The sequence below is a fragment of the Esox lucius genome, chromosome 12 (assembly GCF_011004845.1).
Source record: "Esox lucius isolate fEsoLuc1 chromosome 12, fEsoLuc1.pri, whole genome shotgun sequence".
NCBI classification, from domain to species: domain Eukaryota; kingdom Metazoa; phylum Chordata; class Actinopteri; order Esociformes; family Esocidae; genus Esox; species Esox lucius.
Genome location: NC_047580.1, coordinates 13,662,938 through 13,678,802, shown reverse-complemented (window position 1 = coordinate 13,678,802; position 15,865 = coordinate 13,662,938). Strand labels below are relative to the sequence as shown.

Below are 15,865 nucleotides of genomic sequence, written 5' to 3'. Positions count from 1 at the left end.
AAGATTCCTGTGCATGAACAGGAGTTTCTTTATGTAACTGTTGCCCAATCTGCTGCTTACGTAGCTGTTCACTGCTCTGCTGCCACTCACCCATCCTTGATTGACTTTATCTGGTCAACGGTGTAGCCTACAAATGTCCCATTGTACACCAAGCTGTGAAAACTATTGCCATGCCTTACTAAGCTACTAAGCATTAACTCAGTTTCCTGCAAACATCATGTTGTAGAGAAAACTGTTAAAACAAACGTTAATGCTCAGGTTTGTGGACTGTTTCCATTCCTCTTAGATCTCCCTCAACAACGTGTGGTTTTTGCCAACAGGACTGCCACTTACTGGATGTTTTTTGTTTATTTTGACGATTTTCGGTAAACCCTAAACACAGTGTTTTGGCTAAAAAGCCCAGGAGGGTGTCCGTTTCTGAGATACTACTGGCACTGACGATCCCACCACGTTCAGTTGCTTAAGTCATTGGTCAGCCAATTCTAATGTGCGATTGAACAATAAATGCCTTGACACCTGTTTGCTTGCTTTATCTGGCAAGCCATTGCAATTTGATTCACTGGTTCAAAATTCCAAAGGTTTCAGACAATCAGACAATTACTGAGGTTAAAGTGTAGATTCTCACATTTAATTTGAGGGTATTAATTTACCATTTAAAAACAACATACATTTTTATACATACAGAACATCAAAATATTTGGGACAAATTAATATTAATACTAATGTTTAGTACTAGGTTGCATATATTTTGCATGCAATAACTGACCCAACTAGATTCTGGGTAGCTTCTCTGGGAATGTTCTGCCGGTCTGTACTTCAACAATATTCAGTTCTTGTTTTTAAATTGCATTCAACAAATGAAAGGCAAGCTTAATTTAATTTAAATCTGGCTTTTTACTTGGGGAGTCAAGCCCTTTCCATTCTGCTTCTGCCATCTGCAGTTAAGTCATCAATTAATAAAAGTGAATCAATTTCAGTGGCAGCAATACATGAACAATCTATTCCACCCCCTCCACTGTATCACAGATATGTGCTATGTATCTTGAGCAGTTGCCTTTCCTTTTTCCTCTTGCCATCACTCTGGTACATGTTAATCTTTGTCTAATCTGTCAACAAGACCTTTTCTGGAACCATTTTGGGTACTTTTTAGCTAACTGTAAACTGTACATCCTATTTTAGGCCAACTTGCAGTGTTGCGTCTGTAGTTCTGCTGGTTGATAATAGTGGGTAAAATATCCAGACCTTCCTCCTGGAGTGTTCCTGACTTCTGACACCTTTTATCTTCATCATCATCATGGTGAGCATTCTTTGGCTATCCACTCAGGTCTTTCTTGGCCTACTAGGCCAATTGTGATTGCTGAGTTAATCAGTGCTTTTCTTCTATTTAATTATGTTTTAATGAGTTGTTTTGATAAGCCTGGGTTTTGGCTATGATATATAACATGTTTAATCTCATAACGGCTTTATTGACACATCTTTGGTCTTTATGTTGAATCCAAAGGCAAAAGGCAAACTCAAAGCCTAGAATCAAGACTAAACATTGACAGCACTCTTATGCCTGCACAAATGTTGCAAAGGAGCACACCTGACACACCAGAAACACATTTCAAGCCAATTGCCCGAAACACTTTTGATGCCCTGACATCTATACTTTAACCTCAGAGTAATTGTTTGATTTTAAATCTCAGAATTTTATTTTGGAGAACAGAGCCAAAATAAGACAAAACACTTCACTGTCCCAATAATTATGGAGGGCACTAGGTGACATGGTTCAGAAGAGGATGAGCAAAGGGCAAAAACAGAAAGAAGAGAGGATGTGAACAGCTACGTTACAAAGAATGTATGCATAAAATAACAAGATTTGTAAAAGAGGTTTTAAAGAAAAAGGGGTAAAAACATTATCTGTAGCCACAGCCTACATAAAATGGCTGTCATTCTATTTATACTATTCTATATTTCTCCTCTTCTTTGCAGCAATTGAGGGCTTAATAAGTAAGAACAATTTTTTTAATTAACGGTTGGCTGTAGAGAAGAAGCAAAAGCAAAACCTGCTAAATTCATACTCACAAATTCCAGCTCCCCTGGAAAGCATGCATGTCAAAATTAGCTACATTTTGCTTACTTAACTTAAATCCTCTAACTATAGGAATTCATGCTTCATGCAATTCATCTATTAAAGCTGAGTCTGCTTCACATAGATCCTGATAAACGGGATTGTTTTTCGCCTTCCTACCCATTCACAAACAATCATATTGAAAGAATGAAAAACAGTTATGTTCATTCTATGTTGAGAATGTTTCATGAATGAAATTATTTCTCGAGGACGATTATGTACTTCCCTGTAAATTCCCAGCGTGTTACTGAGGGTGATGATAGGATATTTTTAGGTCCTCTGTTACTACTCTAAAAACAACAAGTTGTTAGGATGTCTTCAGGTCACAAATAGGTTAGCTGAAGTGGTCAGGACATTGTGTCATGGTCCCCTAGAGGTTTTGTCTGTATCCCAATCAGTCCCTGCACATCTCTTTGGCCACCTTTACAATGTTATATCTTGGTCCAGTCGAGGAATTTTCTAGTTCCAGGTTGGTCCCAGGGATGTCCTGGAAAAGTTCTTAGGATGTTCATGTCCTGAAGAATTATAGTTAAAGTAAATTGTATTAGGGTGGTTTTAAGATTTTGTTAAGTTGAAATCACATGGAGAGGCAGCTTGATCCCTCAGGGCAACATGGACTTCAAGTACTGTCATCTGGGTGTTGTCACTAGAGGGAGCTTTTGAGTGGATGTTGAGCAGGAAGGATGGGTGCTGAGTGTTGTTGAGCAGGATGTTAAACAGGATGGACGAACACAAAGGGATATAGAGCAGAATAGACGTGCACTGAGTGATGTTGAGTGGGATGTTAAGCAGGATGGATGTGTACTGAGTGATGTTGGGCAGGACATTGAGCAAGATAGACGGGACACTCAGCGATGTTGAGCAGGATGCGAGCTGGGCGTTTTGTGATGTTGAGCTAAATGTGATAAGGGGGTTGGGTGCCGTCTGGATGGACAGGAAAGCAGCCTGGACGTCAGCATTGGAGCAACATTGGAGTGACTTGGATGTGTTTGGGAGAGCATATCTTGAATGTAATAATAGAGTTGACGCTTGACTATGACTTGATCATCCATCAACTCTAACAGCTATAATTCTATGATAATACTTATTCTTTCTGTGAATATTATGCTTTAATTCAGGCTTGACTGGGCTGTTTTTAACAATTATTGGAAGTGTTTTATTGACACTTGGACATGAGCAAAATGACACTTGGACATGAGCACTGCACCCCGAGCAGCCCTACATTTCCTAAAAGATTTGTTAGAATTGTATGTAAAAAACAATATCCCACCAAAACAATGAATGCAATGTAATCAAGATTAATTTAAAAACTACATTAAAAACAAAGAAAAGTACTTATTGTACATACCAAAAATGTGACTTTTAAAAATGGGAAATTTAGACTTTTTGAGTAAGCTAATAGGTTGATGCACCCTCCACTGGCTTACATGTGGCACAACATCACTCATCGTCCGTCCTTCCTGCTTAATATCCTGCAGAACATCACTCAACATCACCCATCCCTGCTCAACATCCACTTGAGGGCTCCCCTGAGAGACGACATCCAGGTGACAGTTCTTGACGTCCATACAGTACTTGATCTAGCTCCTACTGGCTCAACTGGTTGTGTGGACTTTTGACATCCACTTTGTATACACAGTATAATTATTTCTTTCATTTAATAATTCATTTATACATTTCTATTAAATGTCAGAACATTTCTTCTCTGAAAAAAAATTGAAAAATGTCAATGCCTTGCAGGGCTGGTTCTTGGCATAAATGACATAAGCAATCGCTCAGGGCCCTCAACTGCTAGGGGGCCCTGACCGCTATGGGAGAGGTGGCACCAAATCAAATTTTGCTTAGGGCCCCTAAAAGGCTATTTCAGGCACTGATGCCACAGGTGCAGAAGTATGCACGTCTTTATAATATATAAAAGGTTCTTCCACGCAGGTTTAGTTGGTGTACATAATTATGCAACCAAAGCATTGACAGTATCTTTTAAAATAACGTTTCAGAGAAATCTATTTGTTTTTCTCTTCAATATTGTTGGTTTTTAGATATTTTTAAAGATAGAAAATAGGTCGGACATGATTGGCCTTGATTTGCAACCTTTAGTACATAAAGAAAAGCTGCATATCCATTGAATGTATAAAGAAAGAGATGATTAGGAGGAGGTGGCCAAGTAGTAAACAAAAACCTTCAGGGGTCCATGAAATAATTTCCCATGAACGTCTTTCAAATTTCTTTGGGGACAGCCCTGGGAATATTTGGTTTATTGAATCTTTCTTTAACCAGGTAAGTCAAATTAGAACCAATTCTCCTTTACAATGATGACTTGGCCAAAGGAATAACAATTGCAAGACTATAAAAGTTTGATATAAACTAGATAACATTTGGATATTTGCAAAGTGTTGTGCTATTGTTAGATTCCAGGTACTGTACTAGATACATGACAACATATGCTTAGATTTATTTCACACAAAAAAAACTCAATATAAAATGAACATTTCTTTCGAATCTTTTCTTCTTTGTGTTTGAAAAAGAATCACCACAAATTCGATACAGCCTTTTTGAGAGGAGTCATGCAATGAATAGATGTTCTGGCTGATTTTGACAACTTCAATTATCATTCCAAGTTAAATACAAGAGGCAGAATGAGCTGAGGATTCAAGTTAAGCGTTACCAACAGAGCAAAATATTTGCCCGCCTATTAAGTGGTTTGGGCCAGATCCAGAGCACACGTGAGTAAAGCAGCATTTTGAAAATGTGCTAGAGGCTGTAATTGTTAAGAGATTATGAAGTTGCTGATTACTTTGTCCTGTTTAACAGCCCTCATTTTGGTGATACCACATGTAGTGAATGTAGATTAGAGGAAAATGTAATTTTTGAGTCAGCCAAGCAAATTATAACCTAGTAAATTCTAATAGCCACACATTCAGCATGTTCCTTATTTAACATGCATGAAAACACCTAATGGGCTCTCCATTATTTTATTTATATAATGTGCTCAACTCCTTACCAAATATAGACCAAAATATACTGTAGTAGTATGCACTATACTACAGAACAGTCCAAGGACTATAACATGCACAGAATAATATTATCATTGTGAATATTCAAAGAAATATAATAGCATTATGCTATGCAGAAATAGCATAAACCCTAATAATTTTGATATCTGAAATTAGGCTATCAAATGGGTCTATGATAAATGCTGAAAATCTGCTATCAAAATAAATGTTTGATTGGGAGTGTTGACATAATATGTGAATGATAATGTCTTAAATGCATACTTTAAGTGTTTTTGTACTCACTTCACTCGCATATAAGAGGCTGCTGGTTGCCGTCAGATTTGTATATCCCTGATGGAACTTTGATTAATCTGTTAAGAGGCATGCACTAAATAATTCAAAAGAATACCCAGAAAACCATGTTCTATTTTTGTGAAATTTTGCTAAAGCCATTGTTTTGAAATTGCTACCTTCCAGCTGTTTTCGAAGGCCAAAATTGGACAATTAACCATGATGCTGAGGCTACCCACTATATAAAGAACGGAGTTACTAGTCAGGCACTATAAACAGTATCCAATAAAACTGGCCACCAGCCAGTTTAATTGATCCATTTCAGATTTTCTCAATTTTTGCAAATTTATGTAATGAAGTTAAAAAAATATATTACCAAAACCTAACAATTAAATAGTATCTGAGTGACAATTGGACTTATGCACTTATTAGCCCTAATACAAACCATTTATCTGTTGTGACTCTCACTAGCCTATATTGGCCTAAAAGTCTAAATCTCCTTTTGCACCTTAGCTTACTTTTTCACACTAAGCAGCATTAGAAATAAACTTCACTGTAAGCTATTTTTTGCTAGTCCAATTTTAGATAAATGTTAACCACAACATTCAGACGTAAGTAGTGGTACGCTACTTACTAATCAAAGTTTAGGTACAATAGAGTAAAAAGGGTGGGCATATGAGATGAAAGGTATTAGCAGTCAGGTACAGAGCATGTAGAAGTAAAACGCGAGACAATTTTAATTGGCTGATAAGGAGGTAGTTATCAGATATGTGTAAGTCTCTCCTCAGCTTGTAGTCCACTAGAAACAGATCATTGATTTAAACTATTGGTTTTAGCAAAAGTTCATTAGTATGGCCCCCAGTTGATTATGAGCATATGCCGATTAAGATGTGCAGGTATTTACATGATGACATTTGCCATGAGAGTCTACTGCTATAATTACTTTGTACTTCAAATTATTAGTGTGCATGTAAATGCTATATTGAAATTGCTTTTGAGATGATTAACTACACCTAAAACTGAAATATGATGCATGGCCAAGTTGAGTCATTGGTGGTGGACGGAGAGGACATAATCACAAAGCTTTCTTGACTTCAGCTACATAGATATATTCAGTATATCCTTGGATTCCTGCATTGAATAAAAACTCAGAATAACTACCGTTGAATTCCACCAATGCAATGGTATGCAAAAAGTACTTCTACTTCCAACTTGCTGTAAGTGCTACTACTTCCACTGCACAGTTGAAAGTGGCAGCTATGCACCAATTTTGCCTGGCTTAATGTGGACATAATAACATAGTGACCATATGTATGGGAAAAAGCAGATGAAGCTTTGACATTGTGGTTGATGTGGTGTCCTTCTGTTTGTTCCATAGAGGCTTGCCTCCCAGGGGAAGACATTGGGGACGATAAGAGCTGCCACTGTGAATTCCTTCAAGATTTATCTCCTGGGTTGAAGGTCACAATCAGGGCAATAATGTAAGAGATTTTAATTTAACTTCTTTCCCCAATAACAATATGTATTTGTAAGCTTAGAAACATGAACTCAACTCTGTGATTTTATTCTGAAACCTTTCAAACAAATTCAGATTTTATGAATAGTAAATGACTGTACTGTGTCAACACCAGCTTTAATTTAGGAAAATACATACAGGTCCTTCCAAAATGATTGCCCAGCTTGGTAAATTTGAGAACATGAGGTTATAGGAACGATTTAATCTTACACTCAAAATAGGAGAATTCTAACTTTAATCCTGCTTTAACCTTTAATCCGGCTAAAGGAAAAACACAGAAAAAAGGCCTTATTTTCTTTAACAAAGAAAGCCTTTACTCTCATCAAAACATCAACATCAGTGACTGGAGTTTGCTAAATGTTTATATGGTTGATGCCTTTTCTTGATCAGAGTAGTGGCTTTTGTCTGACAAGATGTTTAAAATGATGGTGGTGATGTCAAATTGTAGTTTTGGCGACTAAGACTAAATTTACTTTTATCTCATTTAATGTACAGTATCTCACAAAAGTGAGTACACCCCTCACATTTATGTAAATATTTGATTATATCTTTTCATGTGACAACACTGAAGAAATGACACTGTGCTACAATGTAAAGTAGTGAGTGTACAGCTTGTATAACAGTGTAAATTTGCTGTCCCCTCAAAATAATTCAACATATAGCCGCTGGCAACAAAAGTGAGTACACCCCTAAGTGAAAATGTGTTATTTGTTCAACTGGATTTCCTTTATCAATGAATGTAGTTAGAATATGTGTCCAATTATGTCACAAAATTCAACTTCCCAGGGGGTGTACTTACATTTTCAAATGGGTGCCTATAATTATTACATTATTTTTTTGGAGTAAAATGTTTTCCTTGAAACTCTTTACCTCAACTGAAGGTTAGACTTTTCTAATATTTTGAGAGTAAGATAAAGCTAATGAACAACAATTGCATTATTTTGCAAGCCTTTTTTGCTCATCTTCACCAATAATTAATATCAGAAATGTCTCCTTCAGCATCATGAGGTTTCTGGTGTCAAAGAGGAGGTTTAAGGAGAGTCTACGGCCATATGACGTCATGGATGTGATCGAGCAGTACTCTGCAGGCCACTTGGACATGCTCAGTCGGATTAAGCAACTACAGTCCAGGCAAGACCATCCCATTACATCCTTCACAGATCCATTCACACCCTCCTTTCAATTATAGCTAACCTTGAACGTAGCAGAATAAATGAATACATCAATAAGAAGACAAATTCTATCTGAACCTAGGTGGCAAGTCTGATTCAAACATCCACTGACCCACCAGGCTTTAAGCAGTACACACATTTCAGCAGGTATATTCAATTCCCAGTGTCAAAGCTGGGTATAGAATAGTTCTAACATGGTAGATAATTGATCAATAATTACTGGATTGGTTAAGTAATTAAACCTTGTGTTCCAGGTCTAAATAAATTTTCCTGATTAGAAAGAGAAAAGTGAAGGCTGAGGTTGCATTACCTAAGGGATTAATGTAGGCCTTGCTACCAAGTATTTCAGCCCTCATGGACTGTAATTTAATAGCCATTCCTCATTGTCTAGTCTTATTTAGTCTTGTGGAGTATTACCTATAGATTTGACACCATCTTTCCCTGGATACTTTCTTGTGTCACAGGAATCACGCATGATGTAATACATCACTAAACTTACATTCACCCCATTGATGTATGCCATCCTCTGATATGTATGATGACAACACATTCACCATATGCTTCAAAACTTTAAACAATTTACTGCAAACGGGACGTCATAAGGACATGTTCTCATTAGATTCCTTAAAGGGTTTTGACTGACTGGGAAATGCCAGAAGGACCATCTTTGATTAGGGTGGGCTCCTCAAAAGAAACTATACATCATGTTTAGATAATTTAATTGTACAGTTTACAAATATTGTATCACAATGTACAATATCTAAATTGCCAGTTTCTGTGACTTTACTCATTCTTTGACAAATTTAATGACAGAAATGAAACTACAGTACCTCCTCCAATAAAATAAGCCAGACTTTAGTAATATCTGATTTAATAAGTACAGAGGATGCTTTCTTATTCAGCACAGCAAATTTACATTTGGCGCCCAAGAACAATGGGATGTAATTTCACACTAACATGGCCATCGATGCTCATCTGGAATTGATGCGACACCAATAAAAAATCAGTATAGTATAGTTTAAGACCAGGACTAATCCCTCATCAGTGTGTAAGGGATCACTTATATCAGTAATAGTTTGACCTAGATTCACATTTGGGTGAAATGACACTTACCCTGTTGTTTTTGAAGACACGTGGAGTCATTTTTCACAGCCTGGAAATAGCATTATTAGCATTGTTCGAATTCATGAGTTGAAACCGTGCGTCTCTCGAGAAACAAAAGCTGCATTGCAAATGAAAAGTTCAGAGTCAATAAATTGAGTCCAACTCCCCTTCACTTCCCTGTCATCAATTTCCCTCTTATAGGTAGCTAGCGAATGCTAAGTGGTTGTTCTGGGTGGTCAATGAAGTAAAACTTCAAAAAACACAGATTGATTCCATTGTGATACCACACACACAACCACATGGTCAGTTTAACGGTGAGTGCCTGCCAATATACTTAATACGGGATAAAATATCACCCAAGGGCTAAGAGTTTGCATAACTAGTGACAACAGTGCGAACGTAGGAAAATTGCATTGAATGAGTGGCTACGACAATTGTGTTTTAGACAGAGACTGCACCTTGAAATCAGCAAAAGGTATTAGATGTTTCAAAGACACTTTAACTTGAATAATTGTATTATTATTATTCAGTTAGCACATTATATAACGTATTAGTTCTATGGTATTATTTTAGATCATTGATGATGTTCTCTCCCCTGGTCTCTTAATCTCTACTTTGAAATACAACAAGAATTTACAATCTTTAAACAGCTCATCTGAAGAATGTGAGCATCACAGAAATAAATTCCAACACCTCATTGTTCCTGCACCTAAGGATCTTAGATGGGGAGTGAAAGTGAACACCAACAATGCCATCTTTTAGCCTGGACTTGCTGTGTAGGCTGTGTAATTCTTATAATATATTATTAATGGGATGTGTCATGTAGCCTAACATCAGGGGTTTGTCAGTGCTGAGAGATCTCCCTTGTTAGCATGCAATGGAAATTAAGCATGAACCACAGTGAGCATGCCATGTGATGCTGTCTCCTCATTTTGTCATTGTTGTTTTCTCGATCGAGTATGATGAGGATGGAATTCATATCTTCCAAATTGAAACAGACATTCAGCATCAAATAACATTCCCATTCCTCTGCACCAACTCTGCAGTAATTCCACATCTAACCGTTAATACGCCTGCTTCACTAATCATTTGTGAGATGCAATTTAAATTGTGATGTCAGTCTATTTATTTGAAAAAAGATATTTGACTCTTTGATTAAAAGCAATGTTTTATCCTCTATCATTTTCTCTAAATACCAGAGTGGACCAGATTGTTGGTAAAGGTCCTCCGGAAAAAGGTGCCAAAAGTGTCGGTGATGGGGAGAAAGAGGATGACGACCCAAGCATGATGGGACGTCTGGTGAAAGTAGAGAAACGGGTAGGGCAGGTGTTCTTCAGATTTTTCTTAGCCTAACTATGAAAAATGTTGATGTGCCAAGCATTTGTCAAAGCACACCTTTTAGCCATTCTTCTTTGTTGTGTGTATAAACCATAGGGCAATTATGTGTTTAGATTACCCTCCCCAAATCCTTGTTATTACCATTTGGAAGGGAAAGCCATATAATGTAAAAGTTCCATGGGACTCGCCCTATTCCTGCAGGTGGGCTCCATGGACAGGAAGCTAGATTTCCTGGTCAACATGTACGTGCAGCGCATGGGGATTCCACGCTCTGAGACAGAGGCCTTTTTTAATTCCAAGGAGGTCTACCCAGCACCCCCGTACGTCAGCCCAGAAGAGAGCAAGGAGGAAAAGGAAAAGCTGGAGGTGGAAAAGAATGTGAAAGAGGAGAAGGAGGAGAAGAGCTGCTCTGCCGCTGAGATCCTCCGCTCCACAGGATCCTCTGAGAAGAAGAAGTCGTCCCCCGAACAAAGGTCTTTGGGGACACCGTCCGGCAGCCGCAGCCGCCCCTGTACCTCCTGGGAGCACCAGTTGCAGCATCCCCTTAGCCAGCCGGCCTGGAACAGCAGCGTGGCCAACACCCCGTCGCCGGTCGGTGGGGGCAGCGGGGAGCACTCCCCGTCCTTGTTCCGCCTACCACCACCTCCTCCGCCTATCCACGAGCGCTCCGCCTCCGTGACGGGCGAGGGCAGCAGCCGGGAGGGCTCGTTCCAGGGCAGGAAGCGTAACAGGAGGCAGAGGCGTCAGCTGGACGTCGCCCCACCACCCGCGGCAGACAGCGACACGTCTCTGTCCATCCCATCGGTGGACCATGAGGAGCTGGAGCGCTCCTTTAGCGGGTTCAGCATCTCCCAGGCCAAGGAGGACTTCTTTGGGGCATCATTCTTCAGCGGGGTGGCAGGGGCGGTAGCAGACACCGGGGCAGGGGCATCTCTCTGTGCCAGGGTAAGACCCTTCATTGCTGAGGGCGAATCGGACACAGACTCTGACCTGTACACCCCCGGCGCCCCTTCGCCCCTTTCCTTCAGCGGTGAGGGGGCGGGGGGGTATGGAGACAGAGTCTGGCCGCCCCTCAAGTAAGCTAGGTTTGGAAGAACTGGCCTTTAGTATGATCTGGGATAAGATTAAGGTATACAGTGATCAATTAGATGTTGCGTGGTCAAGCTGAGACACAGTTACAAATTATAGGCACATTCTTTTGCCCAGGCACTGCTGAACAGGTTTTTATTTACATAGGCGTTTTCCATTTCAACGAATGAGGTCATATGTAATAATTTTGTAATCTCAAACAATGACACAGTCAATGATATGGCACGCAACCATTGGTTGACGCATGGAATGTCTGAGCAGTGGAACACAACCTACGTGAATTGCTTTTCACTGATACGTTCACAAACAAAAGAAAGGTCTAGTTGAATCTTGTATGATTATGTGTAGGACATTAAGGCATTCCCCAAGTTTTTTGGGGGGGATGAGTGTCCAATCACCTGAATGTTAAATTAGAGGATTTTCATTTTAACTGAAGTATATAATTCTCCTGCTTTCTGAACACTCACAGTATTTTCTCTGGACCCAAAAAATATTGGACCTACTGATTTGTGAATATAATAGTCCAATAGTCCTTACGATAAGCCTTTAAAAACAATCACTGCCTTTATTACCACATGACACAATGCATTCATTTAAAATTGAGTCTTTTTGTTTGGATGCTAAACAATTCTAAAGGCCAAACTATAACATGTTGATGTGTTGTGTGCTGTAGTTTATGTAGGCTACCGTTAGTCCTTGACAGAAAACATTATTGCAAAAATGAAAATAGAGGAGAACAGTTGCAGCCGTTCCACCCTCCTGAAGCATATGGTCTAAACCAAAGAGTTGACTCCAGGAAAAGCATGCCTTAACGAGTTCTGTGAAGAAAAAAATAAGCATAGTTCTACAATTTTTTTTGTAAATTATGTGAAAGATTTGACTTTCATCATCAAGATTAAAGAAGTTTGATGACCATATTTCAGAGTAGTTGTAAAACTAAGAAAACGGATACTAGGTATGCTTTCTACTGTTTTAGTTTTTCAGCAACACTATCTTACACTGGTTTCTGTTAAATAGTTAACTTTGACAAACCACTTAACTGCATGGCATGTACATTTGAATAACTGCTGTAGGTAGAAAAAAGGTGTGACGGTGGCAAGTATGTCCTAAACTAATAGACATTCCTTAAGCATTGTCCTTTACAGATGATTAACAAGATTAACTAAGAGGGAACAACAGGAAAATAAAACCAAGAAACAATGCATGACTCACTTCAAATTAAATATCCTCACCTTAAAGTTTGGGTCTAGGAGCTCTGAACATTTCTATAAATGCAGTCTTGCTTGCAAGTTTTCATAATTTTTCATGGGGTTTATCAGAATTCTGATAATATGCACAAACAACTAGTTATAAGTTAATAAGCACTGAATGATAAAGAAAAACATGCATTTGAATGTAACCCCAATGCACCTTAACTCTCACCTTTACTATTTGTTGTTCTTATTTTTTGTGTGTATAGTTAAAATGAAGACAGCAAAAGTATTAGTTGGTTTAGTAGCATCAGAAGTCCATCATGAAGCCTTAACTAATTTTCTGGGACATAAGTATTATTACTGGTGTCAGAATCACCCATTTTGTATTTTTTGTTGATGCCATTACATCATCGAAGATCCAGAAGGTACTAAGCACTGTTCACAACAAAAAATTCTATATTAATTGTCGAAATACATGTTTCCCAGCATGTTTTGTACAACCCAATGAAATTACCACAGCTTTTACATTGGTAATATCTGTAGCTACTGTATGTATCTGCATTCACATTCTTCCTCAAAGACAAAGAAAAAATAAACTTTGTACATCACTGGGATTGAGTTGATGTTTATTTTATGGTCAATTAATATAGATAACCACTAATTTCAGCTAAGGAATATAAAAATAAACACCAAATTCTGCTCGGTTTCATTATTGCTTCACCTGTTAGTGAAACAAAATGGTATCGTATTTCAGATGACTGCAGAAAAGCAGAACCAGCATAGTGTAGTAAAAAAGTAATCTCAATAGAGGGTGGTAAAGACCACTTTTCCAAAAACAGACCGTTTCCAATTTTTTTCACTCTGTCTCAGTTCACATGAAATTGTATATCACATGAAGAAAAACAAAAATGTTATCAAACAGTAATTTCAAGGGGAAGTTAGTCTTTTCCCTCTGTATCTAATAAAGTTTCAGTCCAGATGCTGTCTTTTTAAATTGTTTTTTATGTCATCAGTTTGGCTAATAATTCACTGTTTATTGTTTATATAACTCAAACAGTGTGTGGTCACTCAGAAATGTCCTTGTTTTCCATGAAAACAAACATTCAATTAGTTTGAATAAGAAATACAACAAAAGTAATATTGACAAGGTTAGAAATATTTTTTTGTAATTTAAATATTGTGTCCCTCAAACTTGTTTTCATCAAAGAATCCTCCATTTGCAGCAATTACAGCCTTGCAGACCTTTGGCATTCTAGTTGACTATTTTTTGAGGTATTTTTGAGGAATCTGAAGAGATTTCACCCCATGCTTCCTGTAGCACCTCCCTCAAGTTGGATTCGCTTGATGGGCACTTACTCCCACAACAGCTCAATAGGGTTTAGATCCGGTGACTGTGCTGACCACTCTATTACAGACAGAATACCAGCTGACTGCTTCTTCCCTTCATAGTTCTTGCATAGTTTGGAGCTGTGCTTTGGGTCATTGTCCTGATGTAGGAGGAAATTGGCGCCAATCAAGTGCCATCCACAGGGTATGGCATGGCATTGCAAAATGGAGTGATAGCATTCTTTCTTCAAAATCCCTTTTACCCTGTACAATTCTCCCACTTTACCACCATCACATTGCCTCCACCATTCTTGACAGATGCTTCTCCAGCATCTTTCCATTTGGTCTGCATCTCACAAATGTTCTTCTCAAATTTAGATTAATCTGTCCATAACACTTTTTTTCCATTAATCCCCTGTCCAATGTCTCTGTTCTTTTGACCATCTTAATCTTTTTATTCATTGGCCAGTCTGAAAGTCTACACACCACCGTTAAAACACCTGGTTTTTGTGTTGTAAAAGAATGAGACAAAGATAAACCACGTCAGAACTTTTTCCACTTTTAATGTGACCTATAATGTGAACAATTAAACGGAAAAACAAACGGAAATCTTCAAGGGGGAAAAATGAAAAATAAAAACCTTACAATAACCTGGTTGCATAAGTGTGCACACCCTCTTATAACTGGGGATGTGGCTGTGTTTCAGAATTAATCAATCACATTCAAACTCATGAAGTTATTGCACACCTGCCATCATTTAAAGTGACTGATTAATCACAAATAAAGTTCAGCTGTTCTAGTAGGAATTTCCTGACATTTTCTTAGTTGCAAATCCTGTGGTCCACAGAGAGCTTCCAAAGCATCAGAGGGATCTCAGTGTTGAAAGATATCAGTCAGGAGAAGGGTACAAAATAATTTCCAAAGCATTAGATATACCATGGAACACAGTGAAGACAGTCATCATCAAGTGGATAAAATATGGCACAACAGAGACATTACCAAGAACTGGACGTCCCTCCAAAATTTATGAAAAGATGAGACGAAAACTGGTCAGGGAGGCTTCCAAGAGGCCTACAGCAATATTAAAGGAACTGCAGGGATTTCTGGCAAGTACTGGCTGTGTGCTACATGTGACAACAATCTCCCGTATTCTTCATATGAATGGGCTATGGGGTAGAGTGGCAAGCCTTTTCTTACAAAGAAAAACATCCAAGCCTGGCTGAAGTTTGCAAAAACAAACATCAAGTCTCCCTAAAGCACGTGGGAACAACATTCCAGACCACCCAAAGAACACCATACCCACAGTGAAGCAAGGTGGTGGCAGCAGCGGCTGTTTTTCTTCAGCTGGAACCGGGGCCTTAGTCAGTATTGAGGGAATTATGAACAGTTCCATATACCAGGCAATTTTGGCACAAAACCTTATGTCTTTTTTTTTTTTTGCAACTCTGCCTAGAAGGCCAGCATGCTTGAGTCGCCGCTTCACTGTTGACATTGAAACTGGTGTTTTGCAGGTATTATTTAATAAAACTGCCAGTAAAGTACCTGTGGGGCGTCTGTTTGTCAAACTAGACACTCAAAGGTATTTGTCTTCTTGCTCAGTTTTGCACCAGCACCTCCCACTCTTCTTTCTATTCTGGTTAGAGACTGTTCTATTGCTACTTGGTTTCTTGGTAATTTCTCATATGACATAGCCTTCATTTCTCAGAAAAATAATTGACTGATGAGTTTCA

At 38.5% G+C, this 15,865-nt stretch overlaps 1 protein-coding gene across 7 annotated transcripts in view; it reads left to right on the top strand.

Moving 5' to 3' along the window:
• Positions 1-13,641, top strand: part of kcnq2a (potassium voltage-gated channel, KQT-like subfamily, member 2a) — a 42,179-nt gene extending 28,538 nt beyond the window's left edge. For 3 of the 7 annotated variants that reach the window (XM_020052113.2, XM_010875780.3, XM_020052112.2), the window contains 5 exons: positions 1,975-1,992; positions 6,776-6,878; positions 7,913-8,044; positions 10,389-10,506; positions 10,729-13,641. In XM_020052113.2, the coding sequence (XP_019907672.2) occupies positions 1,975-1,992; positions 6,776-6,878; positions 7,913-8,044; positions 10,389-10,506; positions 10,729-11,607 (1,250 nt within the window). In that variant the 3' untranslated portion in view covers positions 11,608-13,641. Of the gene's footprint in view, positions 1-1,974; positions 1,993-6,775; positions 6,879-7,912; positions 8,045-10,388; positions 10,507-10,728 lie in introns of those variants that run through there. The other 4 variants (XM_020052115.2, XM_020052114.2, XM_013136294.3 and 1 more) reach the window with 3 other exon arrangements.
• Positions 13,642-15,865: the final 2,224 nt, after the last annotated feature.